General features: G+C 51.4%; 3 protein-coding genes and 1 pseudogene across 6 annotated transcripts in view; 1 reads left to right on the top strand and 3 right to left on the bottom strand.

Annotated features, from left to right (window-relative positions):
- Window positions 1-2,219: 2,219 nt before the first annotated feature.
- LOC118731451 lies at window positions 2,220-4,417 on the bottom strand (annotated as a pseudogene).
- A 2,408-nt stretch (window positions 4,418-6,825) lies between these two features.
- Window positions 6,826-8,851, bottom strand: TIMM29 (translocase of inner mitochondrial membrane 29). The gene is made up of 2 exons (XM_036459430.2): window positions 8,709-8,851; window positions 6,826-8,615 (listed from the first exon to the last, which is right to left on the bottom strand). The coding sequence occupies exons 1-2, from the start codon at window positions 8,800-8,802 to the stop codon at window positions 7,921-7,923; spliced, it is 789 nt and encodes a 262-aa protein (XP_036315323.1). The 5' UTR covers window positions 8,803-8,851; the 3' UTR covers window positions 6,826-7,920.
- Window positions 8,852-9,063: 212 nt separating this feature from the next.
- YIPF2 (Yip1 domain family member 2) lies at window positions 9,064-14,374 on the top strand. Of its 2 annotated transcripts, none has more exons than XM_036459428.2 (9): window positions 9,064-9,250; window positions 9,665-9,819; window positions 9,909-9,989; window positions 11,200-11,287; window positions 12,465-12,581; window positions 12,666-12,832; window positions 12,910-13,092; window positions 13,195-13,308; window positions 13,388-14,374. In XM_036459428.2, exons 1-8 carry the CDS (start codon window positions 9,220-9,222, stop codon window positions 13,291-13,293), a joined length of 921 nt encoding a protein of 306 aa, XP_036315321.1. In that variant the 5' UTR covers window positions 9,064-9,219; the 3' UTR covers window positions 13,294-13,308; window positions 13,388-14,374. The 2 variants fall into 2 exon arrangements, with proteins under 2 accessions (XP_036315321.1, XP_036315320.1); XM_036459427.2 differs by having other exon boundaries at window positions 9,068-9,250; window positions 13,180-13,308.
- Window positions 13,824-15,066, bottom strand: part of CARM1 (coactivator associated arginine methyltransferase 1) — a 44,464-nt gene continuing 43,221 nt past the window's right edge. For all 3 annotated transcript variants that reach the window (XM_036459426.2, XM_036459424.2, XM_036459425.2), the window contains one exon: window positions 13,824-15,003. In XM_036459426.2, coding sequence (XP_036315319.1) covers window positions 14,861-15,003 — 143 coding nt within the window. In that variant the 3' untranslated portion in view covers window positions 13,824-14,860. The remainder of the gene's footprint in view (window positions 15,004-15,066) is intronic.

Raw genomic sequence — 15,066 nt, 5'->3', positions numbered from 1 at the left:
TGAGTGTGTGTGTGTGTGAGTGTGTGTGTGAGAGTGTGTGTGAGTGTGTGTGAGTGTGTGTGTGTGTGTGTGAGAGTGAGTGTGTGTGTGTGTGAGTGTGTGTGTGAGAGTGTGTGTGAGTGTGTGTGAGTGTGTGTGTGTGTGTGTGAGAGTGAGTGTGTGTGTGTGTGAGTGTGTGTGTGAGAGTGAGTGTGTGTGTGTGTGAGTGTGTGTGTGTACTTCTCTAGATTAAAAGGGACTTAAGCCCTGGCCGCCGGTTTGGCTCAGTGGATACAGTGTTGGCCTAGGTACTGAAGGTTCCTGGGTTCGATTCCCAGTCAAAGGCATATGCCTGGGTTGTGGGCTCCATCCTCAATAGGGAGCATGCAGGAGGCAGCCGATCCATGATTCTCTCTCATCATGGATGTTTCTCTCTCTCTCTGTTTTCCTTCCTCTCTCTGAAATCAATAAAAATCTATTTAAAAAAAAAAATAAAAGGGACTTAAAAGACTCAACAATCCCCTCCCCCGCAAAAAAGGACACAACCACCAAATATAATGTGTGAACTTTGGATTTTGAGTCAAACAAACCAAAATGGAAATAGACATTTTAAACTATCAGGGAAATGTGATCATGGGCTGGTGTCAGATGGAACCAAAGAATTATGGCGAATTTCGTTAGGTGTGATAATGTCATGATCATTGTGTAAAATACACACTAAAATTATAGGGCTGAACCGATGTGAAGTCTGGGATTGACTTTAAAATACCTCAGCAAAGAAAAATCGGCTGATGCCAATGTGGCAAAACCTTAGCTGTCAAATTGGGTGATGAGTGTGTGGGGTTCAGACATTCTTGCATGTTTGGAATTCTTTTATACAAAAGAGTTTTAGAGGGTTGCTGGAATTCCCAAACCTTAAAAATCCTGCTGGCTCTGCCTCTCCTCTCTCCGCTGCCGCCTAAATAAGTACAGGCTTGCCTCGTTTTATTGTGTTTCACAGATGTTGCAGTTTTTACAAATTGAAGGCAAGACCCTATACTCGTGGAAAGATTGCGACCAGCTTAATTGAGGTGCGTGCTTTATTGCAGTGGTCTGGAACCCAAGCCGCAACATCTGTCATGTGACCAAACTGTCATGTGACCAAACCTGAAGAGGGTGGTTGGCTGAGAAGTTAAAAAGAAAAAGTCAGATGCTAGCCGAAACCGGTTTGGCTCAATGGATAGGGCGTCGGCTTGGGGACTGAGGGGACCTGGGTTTGATTCCGGTCAAGGGCATGTACCTTGGTTGCGGGGCATATCCCTGGTGGAGGGGTGTGCAAGAGGCAGCTGGTTGATGACTCTCTCTCATCGATGTTTCTGGCTCTCTATCTCTCTCCCTTCCTCTCTATACAAAATCAATAAAATATGTTTTATAAAAAAAAAAAAAAAAAAAAAGTCAGATGCTTGATCACTGCCTTCCCATCTGTAGCTAGAACATCAGTTTAGAAGGGCTTGTTGCCCTGGCCAGTGTGCTCAGTTGGTTGGGCGTTGGCCCATGCACTAAAAGGTTGCTGGTTCGATTCCCAGTACGGGGAGTGCAGAAGGTAGTTGATCATGTTCCACTGTCACATGATGTTTAATCAATTAAAAAAAAAAATGCCCTCGGTGAGAATTTTTAAAAATATATATATTTTATTGATTTTTTTACAGAGAGGAAAGGAAAGGGATAGAGAGCTAGAAACATCGATGAGAGAGAAACATCAACCAACTGCCTCCTGCACACCCCTTACTGGGGATGTGCCCGAAACCAAGGATTGGAATTGAACCCGGGACCCTTCAGTCCGCAGGCCAACACTCCATCCACTGAGCCAAAGCGGTTTTGGCTGCGAGGATTTTTTTTAAAAAGGCCCTCGCCGGTTTGACTCCGTGGATAGTGTTGGCCTGCGGACTGAAAGGACCACAGTTTGATTGTGGCCAAGGGCACATCCCCGGTTGAGGGCTCCATCCCCAGTGGGGGACGTGCAGGGGGCAGCCAATCAATGGCTCTCATCACTGATGTTCCTATCTCTCCCTCTCCCTTCCTCTCTGAAGTCAATAAAAATATATTTTTAAAAAAGAAAGGCTCGCCGAAACCGGTTTGGCTCAGTGGATAGAGCATCAGCCTGCGGACTGAAGGGTCCAGGATTCGATTCTGGTCAGGGGCATGTACCCAGTAGGGGGTGTGCAAGAGGCAGCTGGTCGATGTTTCTCTCTCATCAACGTTTCTAGCTCTCTATCCCTCTCCCTTCCTCTCTGTAAAAATCAATAAAATATATTTTTTTAAAAGAAGGGCTCGCGGTGTCAGGGTCGAGCAAATCTGGAAAAGCCTCCTGGGCACCCGTGGGTGATCACGGCTGGAGGTGCTCCAAGGCCAGGGCTACGGACAGTGCTTGAGGGGCCACAGGAACAGCATTTAAGGAGGCTCTCCATCTCTGAGACTGGCCCTGTGCTTGCTGGAGCCCAAGAAGGAGTGTCTCCTTAAAACCTGTGCCTGAGGGACCTCACTTGCCTTACCCTGGTCCAGGGCTTAGAGCATTGAGTGGTCAATTCAACTTCCAGAAAAGTAGGGAACTGGACAGGCCATCCTGCCCCTCCCGCACTGAGGGAGGGAGCCGGGAAGCCTCAACGGGTAGGCCTCGGCTTCCTATTGCTAACGAGGCAGGTGCAAGGGGTGGAACTCTGAGAGCCCTACAGCCCTGACCTCAGCCTACCTACCATCTCTAACAAGCAGCTAAGTGTGCAGACTGCACCACCTCCACCGCTGCTTCTCAGAACAAAAGCAAACTGGCCAGCAGTTTGGGTAAGGCCGGTCTCTGAACTGAACCTCGGGCGCCCTCTGCTGGCCTCTCTGATCACAACAGCCGGCACTGAGGCCATGCTGGCCTGGCCGGAAAAGTGGCAATGATCAGACTAAACTTTAAGAGGAAGGGACAACTGGAGAATGTTCACATTGGATTCAAGTGCCTTTTGGCTCCGAGAAGCGCACACCAGGCACCAGGCTCCATGGGTCCTGGGCCAGCTCCACCCCATCCGGCCTCAGAACCACACCGGGGACTGGGAATGCTTCCAGGAGGTTTGATTTTTTCCTAACCGTCCTGAGCAGCATCGTTCCCATTTACAGATGAGGAAGTTGAGGCATGGAGATGTCCCCGGTCAGTCACAAATCTAGTGTGAAAGCTGGGGTTCAACCCTACGTTTTAAAAAGCATTCGATACAGCATCATTAACTATACCCACCTCATACCCCCAGGACTTATTACCACCTGAAGTTTGTACCTTTTGATTCCCTTGACCCATTTCACCAACCCTCACCTCACCACCCCCTTCCCCCCCAACAGCAACCAATTTGACCCGTGAGCTCCTTTCTTCCTATATTTTAGATTCCACATATGAGAGTTCATGTGGTACTTGTCTTCGTCAAACTTATATCACTTGGCCTAATACCGTCCCGGTCCATCCATGTTGTTGCAAATGGCAAGCTTTTCTCCCCCACCCCCCACACCAGTTTTCCCAAGGAGTGGATCTGGGCAGACCAAGACACAGGGAGGCCTGGCACCTGAGAGATGCTGGGCTTCTTGGGGGGTGAGGCCTGGCTTGTGCTGGGGAAGGACCAGGCGAGGCAGTGGGGATTGACCTTGGAGTCGTGGAATTGGTTGACTGCCGGTGGGCAACACTTGCTGGCTGCGACCTCCTCCACCTTCGTGACCTGGGTTGAGTAGGCCTCGGGGACGTGCTGGTGAGGGGGTGTCTCCGTGGCACTGGGTGATGGCACCCCAGTGGTCAGGTCCCCCTACTCCCAGTACATGTTGTGGGTGCCACTGTGATATGGTAGCGTAGCCAGATGACAAAGTTTTGTCCGAAGGGGGCATTTTTCAAACACCTGCCCACAGCAGACGATTTTCCCTGAGGATTTCTTCAGTTGAGACACAAAGTACCAGAAGCACGACTTGGCAATGATATGATTAGGCACAAAGACATACGTGTGGTAGAGGGCGGTGTGCGGCACTTGGTGGGGGGCAGGCAGCACCCCCCACCTTGAGTTCCAGCAGAGTGCCCAAGGCCCTCACAGCATCCCCTTACCTTTCGCCACCACCCACAAAAGATTTCCTTCTTTTTATGGCCAAACAGGCCACTGCATGTATATACATTTTCTTTATCCACTCATTTATCGGTGGGTAGCTAGCTAGGTTGTTTCCGTGTCTTGGCTATTGTATAATACATAAGGCTGCAATGAGCACGAGGGTGCAAATCTCTTACTAAGTCAGTGTTTACTTCAGATAAATACCCGGAAGTGGAATTGCTGGATCATATGGTAGTTCTATTTTTAATTATTTGAAGGAAAATCCATTCTGTTTTCTACAGTTGCTGCACCAATTTACATTCCCACCACCATGTATTACTTGTCTTTTTGACAATAGCCATCCCGACATGGTTGTCATCTCATTGTGATTTTGATTTGCATTCCCTTGATGATTAGCGATGGTGAGCACATTTTTATGTACCTGTTGGCCATCTGTATGTCTTATTTGGAAAAAGTCACTCCAGATCCTCTACCCATTTCTTAATTGGATTTTTTTTTGCCATTGATTGTATGAGTTCTCTATATTTTTAACACTAACTCCTTATGAGATACGTAATCGCAAATATTTTATCCCATTCATCAGGTTGCCTTTTCATTTTTGTCAATGGCTTCGTTTGCTTTGCAGAAGCTTTATTTTCCTGTAACCTCACCTGTATTTCTTTTGTTGCCCTTGCTTTCCAAGTCAAATCCAAAAAATCATCAGCATGACTGATGTTAAGTGCTTACTGCCTATTCCTAGAAGTTTTCTGAATTCAGGTCTTACATCTAAGTCTTTAATCCATTTTGAGTTGATTTTTGTGTATGGTGATTCAGTTTCATCCTTTAAAAAAAGACTTTTTAAATTGATTTTAGAGAAAGGGAGAGGAAGAGAAACACCAATGTGAAAGTGATACATCAATTAGCTGCCTCTAGCACACCCTTTACCCGGGATCAAACCCAGGCATGTGCCCTGTCTGGGAATTGAACCTGCCACCTTTCAATGCATGGGACGAGGCCAGCCAAGCCACACCAGCCAACACCAGTCTAACCCTTTTGTGTGTGGCTGTTCAATTTCCCAAACACCATTGTACTGTCTTTTACCTGCTCTATTATTTTTGGCTCCTTTGTCGTAAATTGATTGACATGTAGGGCTATTTCTGGTCTTTCTTCTGTTCCATTGATCTACGAGTCTGTTTTTGTGCCAATATCATACCATTTTGATTACTATAGCCTTGTAACATAGCTTGAAATCAGGGCACGTGGTGCCTCCAGCTTTGTTCTTTCAAGATTACTTTGGCTATCCTAGGTCTTTGGTGGTTCCATGCAAATGTTATGATTGTTTTATTTAAGGGAAAAAGGTCGTTGGAATTTTAATAGGGGTTGCAATGGATCTGTAGATTGTTTTTAGTATGGACATTTTAACAATATTAATTCTTCCTATCCAAGGGCATAGATATCTTTCCATTTATTTGTGTCCTCTTCAAATTATTTCATTAGTTTCTTGTTGTTTTTAATGTACAGGCCTTTCACCTCCTCGGTTAAATTTATTCCTACATATTTTTCTTTTTTCAAATTTTTTTTTATTGATTTCAGAGAGAGAGGGAGAAATAGAAACACCAATGATAAGAATCATAAATCGGCTGCCTTCTCTATGTTAGACATGCACTGTATATAAGGTTAAAATGGCATATTTGGGGGTTCTGGAACAGATTTATTCAATTTACATTATTTCTAATGGGGAAAATGCTTTGGTTTTCAAACCTCCAGAAACAAATTAAGTTCATGAACCGAGGTTCTACTGTATGTAAGTTTCAGGTGTCATTTAAATCTTTCAGCATCTACTGGGGCTCACACTCTCCTCAGCAATGAGCAAGGAGACTTGGACTAGTCCTGTGGGAGTCTGTACCAGATGCAGGCCATGAGGAATATCCGCTCCTGTCCAACCTAACAGCTCCAGTCTGCACACCTTACATCAAACTGACCTGCGAGAGGGGAGCAAAAATAAGCGGCCTCCTCTGGGTAAGGCCAGCCCTCCTCCCAAGACAAAGCCACACAATGGCAGGCCTGTTACCAAGCCCTCAATTGTTATGCACACACACAAGTTGTTTAGTTTGTTGACAGCCACTGCTGAGCTCCCCAGCTGCAGGTCTGCGCGGAACACACCTGGCAGCAAATCAGAAGTGGCTCTTAGTAACTCACTCAAGCAAGATGTGCAGTCCTCTTCCAATACTTCTGCCCACAGTGAGGAACAAGTCTCATGAGGATGCCAATATGTCTTAGATCCTTCATTGAAGTTGGCTAGTCTCCCTCTTGAACAAAAACATCAGGATTTAGGTTCAGAGCCTTTGACAAGTAACAGTATACAATTAGGATTTAGCATTATTTTTCTTAGGCTTTCTTTTTCTTCCATTGCATTTTTAAATATTCATTTCTGTACTCAACTTTCATGTCTGGTTAGCGATAACAGTATTTAATAATTTCTGACATTATGTGGTTAAGATCAAAGATAGTGCCATGAGTTTGAGAATTAAGTGACAGGGTTGGAAGTCAGTTTGAATCATGGTTCTGCTACAGTCTTGGAGAAATGAACTTTTTGAACCTCACTTTTTTGCTTTGGAAAATGGAAGTGCTGAGAAGATGCTCTCCTGTCCCTAAAATAAGGTATTTAAAAATTACCATGTGTCCAACATACGATACCCATAATACAAATGAAAGGTCTAAATACCAAAACTTAATAGCAAAGCACAAAAACACAAAATCATCAAAAAGCTGGTTGTTTCATCTCCTGGTTTTATTAACTACCCACAGGCCACCTAGGTGAGAAACTATCATGCCTGTAAACTTAGTAGTTGTTTTTTTTACTGATTATAATGCACTTTACGTGGAACATTAAGGTTTTGGGGGAGGGGCTTAACAATGTTAATGGTGGTAATACTATCAAATGAAAAGGAAATTTTATATCTTAATCTTTTGACCAACAAGACAAGTTCAGGATTCAGTTCAGAGAATATTTTTACCGAGACTCCACCTCTCTGGGATGCTTAGTCCCCATGGCTGCCTCCAGGCCTGGCAAGCAACTGTAAAAACTTTAGGTTTTTAAAGTATGATTACCATAACCTAGCTAAGTACCAGCTAACATGTTCCTTGCCCTACAATCCTGTGTTTTAAAGGTTACTGAGGTATAACATAACCATCTATGATCTCACACAGATTTCCTGATCAGAGAATGTTTCATCCTCCCAACCCACTTTAACATCACTATTAATACACAAATGATAAAAACAGGCTATTTTACAAAAGTTTCCCTGTAAGAACCCAAATACTCACACCAATGTCAATCTCTAGTTTGGTAATGCTTAAAAAATGCTACCATTTGGAGGAAGCTGGGGACAGGGTACAAAGGATGTCCTATGTTACTTTTTGTTTACTCAGAAACAATAACTTTAATACGTTTACAGTGCTTTCAATTTACTCATTAAAATGGGAGTATAAACGTCGTAGCTCAAAATTTAGAACGAAAATCGTTATGGCTTGAGATCGTGGGAGTCATCTGACATATGATGCTTCAGTCAAGGGGGCGGTGGGGCCCAATGAAAAAGGCCAATTTATGTAAAATGCGCATTACTCTCTGGTAGCAGTAAACATTATATAATTTTGTCACATCTGCTCTCCCCAACTCCTAGCCCAAGGCGGTTCTGAATTAGCTACAGCATTAAGACCAGTGTGAGAAAGGCCTCCTCATTTTGTGGAAACCCAGCGAGAATACTTTACATATAATTTATTTCACTTGAGGCTCACTCACACCAATTGCACAATCCCGAGCACACAGTCTGCCAAGGTCAGGGACTGGGTCGAGAGCCAGGCCTCACTGGGTTTCATCTCGGACCTTCCCCACCAGCGAGTCGGCCTGGCTCAGGGCCAACCTGTCCTTCTTCTGCTTCTGAAAGACCTGCTCCTCCCAGAGCGCCTGGTCCACCTGGTCGTCCGTGAACACGACCGGCTGGTACTTCTCATCGAAGAGCCGCTCGTTGATCTCCGAGTGCAGCTGGTGGGGCCCGACGACGCGCAGATGAGCCGGCAGGTGGAGGAACTCGTCGTCGTTGATGTCGCAGTCGCGCATCCGAGCACCCAGCACCCACCAGCGGCCCACGAAGCCCACGTCCAGAACCCGGCCCGGGAACTCGACCCAACGGGGCTGCAGGTGGCGGCAGCGGACCTGGTATAGGCTGGCCTGGGCGTCGTGGGGCGCCTCATACACCAGCGAGCAGAGGCCCAGGCTCACGTGGCGCAGGCGTCCGCGGCCCCGCAGCCAGAGCAGCTGCTGGACGTACGCCTCCGAGGCGCGGTTCCGCGTGGCCGGCGCCAGCAGGAGGAGGGTCCCCGACGCGTCGAGCAGGGCCTCCTCGAAGGCCGCCTCGCTCGGTGTCAGGGCGCAGCAGGCCGCCGCACCGCCCAGCAACCCCAAGTAAACGGCCGCCCGGCCTGGCCGAGCCCTCGCCGCCGCCGCCGCGTCCCTGCAGGCGTCCGCGTAGTCCCGGAGCAGCGCGCGGGCCCAGGTGCCTACGGGGAAGAAGGCGCGGTGAGAAGGTTCCGCGGCTGCGGCCGCCCACCCCGCCGCGTCTCGCCGTAGCAGCCACACACCGCCGTACTCACCCAGCCTCGTCCACACGCCTGGCTTTGCGGCTGCCGCGCCCCCTGACTCTCCGCGGCGTCGCAACCAAAGTCGCTTCAGAGCTGCCGCGGCCATTCCCTTCCGGCTTGACGTCCGTTTTCCGACGAGAAACAACAGCTACGCGAAGTAAAAGGCCCGGGAGTCTCCTCTGCGCAGACGCCAATATCGTCGGAAGTGGCTTCCCATCGGAAGAATATAGAAAACGGACCGGCGCCGGATGTTGCTCTCTGGGATGCGTGGGATTGATTGGCAGGTAGGCCGGCCGCGCAGGCGCACAAGCCCCTGGCCACGCCGACGGAGAGGGCGTCAGGTGAGGAGGGCGGGTTGCACCTGTGGGTAGGGTCGGCGCTTCACGCCCAAGCCGTTACCGTTTACCGCCAGGTCCGGCTGGGTGCGGAGGGATAAACTCCGGGCGGGCGCCGTGTGGGATTGCGTGCAGACATGATTGGCCTCTGTCTTCAGAGCGGGATGCGGCGACGCTCCTGAGCAACCATGGCTGCGGCCGACGAGCTGGCCTTCCATGGTGAGTGCGACTGTGATGTGGCCCGACCTCCTCCCCGCTCTAGCCGGAACCTCGAATCCAAGTCCTAACTCCTCTCGGACCTGAGCTGCAGTGAGCTGTCCTGACCTGAGGCAGGAAACCCAGCTCTAACTCGAACTCTGCTCCAGTCCTGAGCTCCGACCTCAAAGCGGAGTCGCTACCCCAGACCTGACCCCATCCCAGAACCAGCCCTCAGTTACCATCCCTTGTTAGAAGTGAGGGAACACACTCCTTCCCTCTCCCGAAAATGGAGGAGGCCTGGCCCTGCGTCGGGGAGAGCACTGAGGTGGCTACAGTTAAAAGTCTTTGTACCCACAGTTTGGGCCAAACCAAATTGTCGTAACTCCCCCACTCCCACCCCCAAACACGCCTGTGTCCCATATTTTTTCCCGATAGAGTTTGAGGAAGCCACTAATCTTCTGGCAGAGACCCCAAATGTGACCACTGTCAGCAGAAGTGATCAGCGGCCCCCCGAGGGGCACGTGGCTGTGGCTGTGGACCCAGGTGGTAGCTATGGAGCTGAGGACGAGGTGGAGAGCGACAAGACCGCGGTGAGTCCCCTATGTCCCTGTGCCCTTATCCTCCAGCCCCTGCTTGGCCCCGGCAGGCAGGGTAGGCACTGAAAGCCCACCCTGTGCAGCTTTTACAGGAGCAGCAGCAGCAGCCGGGGTTCTGGACCTTTAGCTACTATCAGAGCTTCTTTGATGTGGACACCTCGCAGGTCAGATCTGGGAAGCTGGTGGGAGGGGGCTGTCATGCTTGGGATTCAGCTACTTTGCACGGAGCCCGTCCTGTGCAGTGGGCTCTGGGCAGGTTGGAGATACACACGTGGGAAAACGAGCTTCCACCCTGGCTAGCGGAAGTAACTGGTGGCTGTAATGTTCTGATGTGCTGTGCTGGGCTTTGGGTAACACAGGAAGCCACATGATAAGGTGGGTTAGAGAAAGGCCTCCTGGGGGTGGCAAGGGGTTTGCTGAGGCTTAAAGATGGATAGCTTGGCCCGGCAGGGTGGAAGGATGCCTAAGTATATGCCAGGCACAGAGAACATCATTTACAGACCAGAAATGAGAGAAGGCAGGAACTATCACCGACGCTACCTGTCACCTAATCCTGGTTGGAGCATGAGAGGTGGGGGATAGACAGACAGGTAGAAGCCAGATCACAAAGGGACTTGTGGCCGAAACCGGTTTGGCTCAGTGGATAGAGCGTCGGCCTGCGGACTGAAAGGTCGCGGGTTCGATTCCGGTCAAGGGCATGTACCTTGGTTGCAGGCACATCCCCAGTAGGAGGTGTGCAAGAGGCAGCTGATCGATGATTCTCTCTCATCGATGTTTCTAACTCTCTATCCCCCTCTCTTCCTCTCTGTAAAAAATTCAATAAAATATATATATATTTTTAAATCATGTAAAAACACACAAAGGGACTTGTGAGGGATGTTAAGGACTTTGGGTTTTATCCTAAGGGAGCTGGGGAGTCGTGAAGGGTCTAGAGCAGGAGAGGATGGAGTGGAATGAGCAGATACGCAACATGGAAGTGGCTGGAGGCCCCATGCCAGGGTGAGAGATGATAGTAAACCAGGGCTACGAGTCTGAGGACCTATTGGAGAGAGATGCGGGAGGGAGCATGCCCAGGACCTGTTGTCTATCCTTAGGGGGAGGCAGAAGGGCGGCAGTCCAGGGCAGCCTTGCAAAGAGGAAGGCGGAGGCCCTTAGTCTTTCAGAATGGTGGTTGGGCTGGTCAGGGGAAGGCTCCAGGCCATGAACAGCTCACCAGAATCCCAGAGGAAAGTGCATATTCCTCTTCAGCAGTGTGGGAGGAGGTGGGAGGGCGGCAGCAGGGGAGCCTCTCGGGTCAGGGAGGAGCTTGGCTCCTTTCCTCTGTGGCTGGGGGGCCCCCGCCGGCTTCCATCCTGTGCCCGGCCTCGCCCCCAGGTTCTGGACCGGATTAAAGGATCGCTGCTTCCCCGGCCTGGCCACAGCTTTGTGCGGCACCATCTGCGGAATCGCCCAGACCTGTACGGTGAGCGAGGTTATGCTTTCAGCTCATTTGATTCACTCAGCAAATGTGAACTGTGTTCCTGACCCTATAGTACAGCTCAGAAGACAGCAGAGTCCCTCACGGAGAGGATGAGCCTGACACTATTCAAGGAGACGAGACATCAGAGGTTGCAAAGAAGCAGTCAGTTCAGAGGATGACAGTTGCTATTTTGTGTGGTTTGGTCAGGGAAGGACCCTCTGAGGAGGGTGAGAATGAGCCTTGTGGTGTCAGGGTTGAGCTACGGAGAACTAGAGGAAGAACATTCCCGAAGGGGCATAAGCCCTGTAGCGGAAAAACACCTGAACTGCAGGGCCGCGTTGTCATTGGAGGAGAGACTGCCAGGCCACCGCCTGGTGACAGACCGCACAACCTCCTACGTGTCAGTAAGGGAGCTGAGTGTTCCAGGTGCCCTCTGATCACTGTGGGGTGAGGGGTGGAGGCTGGGAAGCCAGGGAAGAGACAGTTACTATGATCCAGATCCTGGTGGGGAGAGGAGTGGTTGGATTCTGGCCTGTGTCTTGAAGGATAGGGCTGACAGAATTTGTTGACCCACTAGATATAGGGTGGGAAGAGAGGTGCCAAGGTTTTTGCCTGGAGCATGGCAAGCACGAAGTTGCTATTTATCAATAGGAAATGCTGGGCAGGTTGGAGGGAAAAGTGAGTGTGGTGGGGTGGAAAGGGAGGTGCACACGTGAAAACATTGAATAGAAGCCGGAGTTAAGGGCAGAGGCCCGCACTTGAGGCGTTTGGGAGTTGTTGGTGTCACAAAACCCTGAGGTTGGACAAGATCATGCAAAGAGCGAACAAGGGGTGGGGGCGGAGGGCGGGAAGGACTGGGCCCAGCAGCTCCCCATCATTAGAGGTCTGGGAGTGAAATAAGTTAAGGAATTGCCGGTGACATGAGACTCTGAAGTCAGTGTGTGGACTCTTTCCAGAGGGTGGGGGATCAGCTACATCAAAGGCTGATGAAAGGCCAAAAAGATGAGGACTGAGCCAGCACGGGATTCAACCACCAGGTTGTCACATGGGTGGGTATAAGTCAGGTCAGTGGAGTGGCCGGTATGGAGGCAGCCCAGAGCTTGGAAAGACTGGGACAAAATGGGACAAGTCACCTGTCCTGGAAGCTGTGACTGAGACCCTGACTGCACTCCACCTGTAGGCCCCTTCTGGATCTGTGCCACACTGGCCTTTGTGCTGGCCATCACTGGGAATCTGACAGTGGTGCTGGCCCAGAGGACGGACCCCTCCATCCACTACAGCCCCCAGTTCCACAAGGGTAAGCAAAGTAGGCAAGGCCCAGCGCCTGGTGGGGCTAGGGGTGCCATGGGGCCCCAGAGGTGACTGCCTGTCTTGCCCCCAGTGACAGTGGCTGGCATCACCATCTACTGCTACGCCTGGCTGGTGCCACTGGCGCTGTGGGCCTTCCTGCAGTGGCGCAAGGGCGTCCGGGAGCGCATGGGGCCTTACACGTTCTTGGAGACGGTGTGCTTCTATGGCTACTCCCTCTTCATCTTCATCCCCACTGTGGTGAGTGCGGCTCCAGGGGGGTGGCGTGTGCTGTGCCCTGGAGAAACCTCGTAGCTATCTGCCCACCTTGTCCCCAGGTCCTGTGGCTGATCCCTGTCCCGTGGCTCCAGTGGCTCTTTGGGGCACTGGCTCTGGCCCTGTCAGCTGCCGGCCTGGTGTTCACCCTCTGGCCCATTGTCCGCGAGGACACCAGACTGGTGGCCTCCGTGCTGCTCTCTGCTGTCGTCCTGCTCCACGCCCTGCTGGCCATGGGCTGTAAGGTATGGGTCTGGGGCGGTCAAAGTGGGACCTCAGGGTTGGGAGGCAGCTTGCTTGTCCTGATGCTAACCTCAAGGGTCTGGGTTCAGTTTTACTTTTTCCAGCCACTGCCTCTGGAGCACATGGCACCTACACACCAGAACACACCTCCGCACCCACACGGAGTCCTGACACCCACCCCGCCAAGGCCTACGACAGCCTAAGGCCTGCGGATCCAGGTAAGGAATTGTTTCCAGCTGCGGCTAAAGGGCTCCCAGCCTCTTCCCCGCAAGAGCCTGTGGTCAGTTTCTCTTTCAGGTCTAACATGAGGGGACACTGCCTGCCCTGCCCCCAAGATGATGAATGAAGGTTTCCTTGACATTTCAAGACCACTCTGCTACTTTCCAGACTTTTCTTACAAAGCAAACACGTTTATTTTCTATGCAAAGGTGATTCAGAGAATTTATATAAAGGTGGGAGGGTGGCTGAGCTAGGAGCTTCCAGTGCAGCCGTTGCCCCAGGGGCCACTGCTGGGCCCTTCTTCTTCCCCCGAGGGTCCAGCAGGAAGGCAGAGGGTCACTCCAGCCTCGCTGTGCCCACCCTCCCCAGAGTGCCCAGTGAGCGGGGCCCTGGGCCTAGCCTTGGCTCCACCACATCCAAGTTTGGGGGTGTTAGAAACGGGGGGGAGCAGAAGTAGAAGAAAATTACCTGTGCTGAAACACATTTCCTTGTTTATTTTGTTTTTTCTTTTTTCTTTTGAGGGAAAGATCCCTGCAAGGCCCCTTCCCAGACCAAGAAGGGACCAAAATGCCATCATCATAGTAGGGACTGGAGCATCTACAAATACTGAGGGAAATACACAGGCCTAATGTCAACTACAAGGAGAAAGGACGCCTTCCATGACATATCCTTGAGGTTTCTGTGTCTGCCCCAGTGGCTGACAGGACCTCCTCCCCTCTAGGCCCACAGGCCTCCTATTCTAGCTCTTGGCAGGGGTGGGCAGGGGGACCCAGACAGGCTCAGGGACAGGACAGCAGCAAGAGGCAGGGGCTGGACGGAGGGTCTTCCCAACAGCTGGGAGGGTTGTACATTCAAGTGTGAGGTGAACCCTTTTGTGGGAGGGGCTCTGGGGCTACACAGGCCCGGCCCCACCTTGTCCTGAAGACCTGGCTGGGCCACCCCTCACCACCAAGCCTCTGCGTTGGGGACAGGGGCTGCTGGCTCGGCCCGGCCGGCCTGGTTTTTTCAGAAGGTCTGTGGATTGACACTGGTTCTTTTTATAAAAAAATAAAATTAAAAAAAGCAGCATGTCACGCCCATTGTGACCAACGCCTGGTAGTTGAAGGGGAGGCCCCATCTAGTTAGGACTGCCTTCCCACCGGAGATAGGCAAGGGAGGGCAGGTGCTGGGAACTGGGCGGGGCTAGTTGCTCCCTGCCACCTGCCCACAGAGCCTGCAGCTCTCAGGCCTGGACACGCCTGTTTCATTAGATGTTAAGTCCAGGTCAGGATGGAGAGGGCAGGAGGGGGAAACAGGGCTCCCACAACATGATCTTGTGTAAAATATGGCGGCGACACGCGCTCAGAGCCAAGATGCGGTGGACGGTGGGGTGGGAGCGGCGGCGGCAGCAATGTTGTGTAAAAAAGTGTCCAAGTTCCCGTAGCAAAGAGGACTGTGACTGGTGTTGGGGCTTCTCCAGTACAGGGTGAAAGCCGCCCGGGCAGAGGGGTGGGTGGGCAGGGTCTTCATTTGGTTTCCTGGTGCTGTCAGTCCATTCCCCACTGGAGGGGCCTAGCTCCCGTAGTGCATGGTGTTGGTTGGGATGGACATGGGTGAGGCCATTGAGATGGCAGGGCCGCCCATGGTGAACTGGCTGTTGACTGCATAGTGGGCGCCGGAGCCTCCGATACTGCTGCCTTGGGTGCCGGAGGAGCCTGTGGAATAGGACAAGGCACTGAGGGCCAGCTCTGCCCCCTCGCCTGCCCAGCCCCACAGCA

This window comes from Pipistrellus kuhlii, unplaced genomic scaffold, assembly GCF_014108245.1.
Source record: "Pipistrellus kuhlii isolate mPipKuh1 unplaced genomic scaffold, mPipKuh1.p scaffold_m20_p_30, whole genome shotgun sequence".
NCBI lineage: Eukaryota > Metazoa > Chordata > Mammalia > Chiroptera > Vespertilionidae > Pipistrellus > Pipistrellus kuhlii.
The sequence above is the reverse complement of the archived record's forward strand: the minus strand, read 5'-3'. Positions and strand labels throughout refer to the sequence as shown.

What these genes read in the sequence shown, in the direction of transcription:
- YIPF2 (XM_036459427.2), top strand. Translation starts at nt 9,220, where the DNA reads ATGGCTGCGGCCGACGAGCTGGCCTTCCATG. An exon ending in TGGAGAGCGACAAGACCGCG is followed by an intron (nt 9,820 to 9,908) that starts GTGAGTCCCCTA and finishes CACCCTGTGCAG; the next exon opens with CTTTTACAGGAGCAGCAGCA. An exon ending in TGCTGGCCATGGGCTGTAAG is followed by an intron (nt 13,093 to 13,179) that starts GTATGGGTCTGG and finishes GTCTGGGTTCAG; the next exon opens with TTTTACTTTTTCCAGCCACT.
- TIMM29 (XM_036459430.2), bottom strand. Translation starts at nt 8,802, where the DNA reads ATGGCCGCGGCAGCTCTGAAGCGACTTTGGTTGCGACGCCGCGGAGAG. An exon ending in AGGCGTGTGGACGAGGCTGG is followed by an intron (nt 8,616 to 8,708) that starts GTGAGTACGGCG and finishes TCTTCCCCGTAG; the next exon opens with GCACCTGGGCCCGCGCGCTG.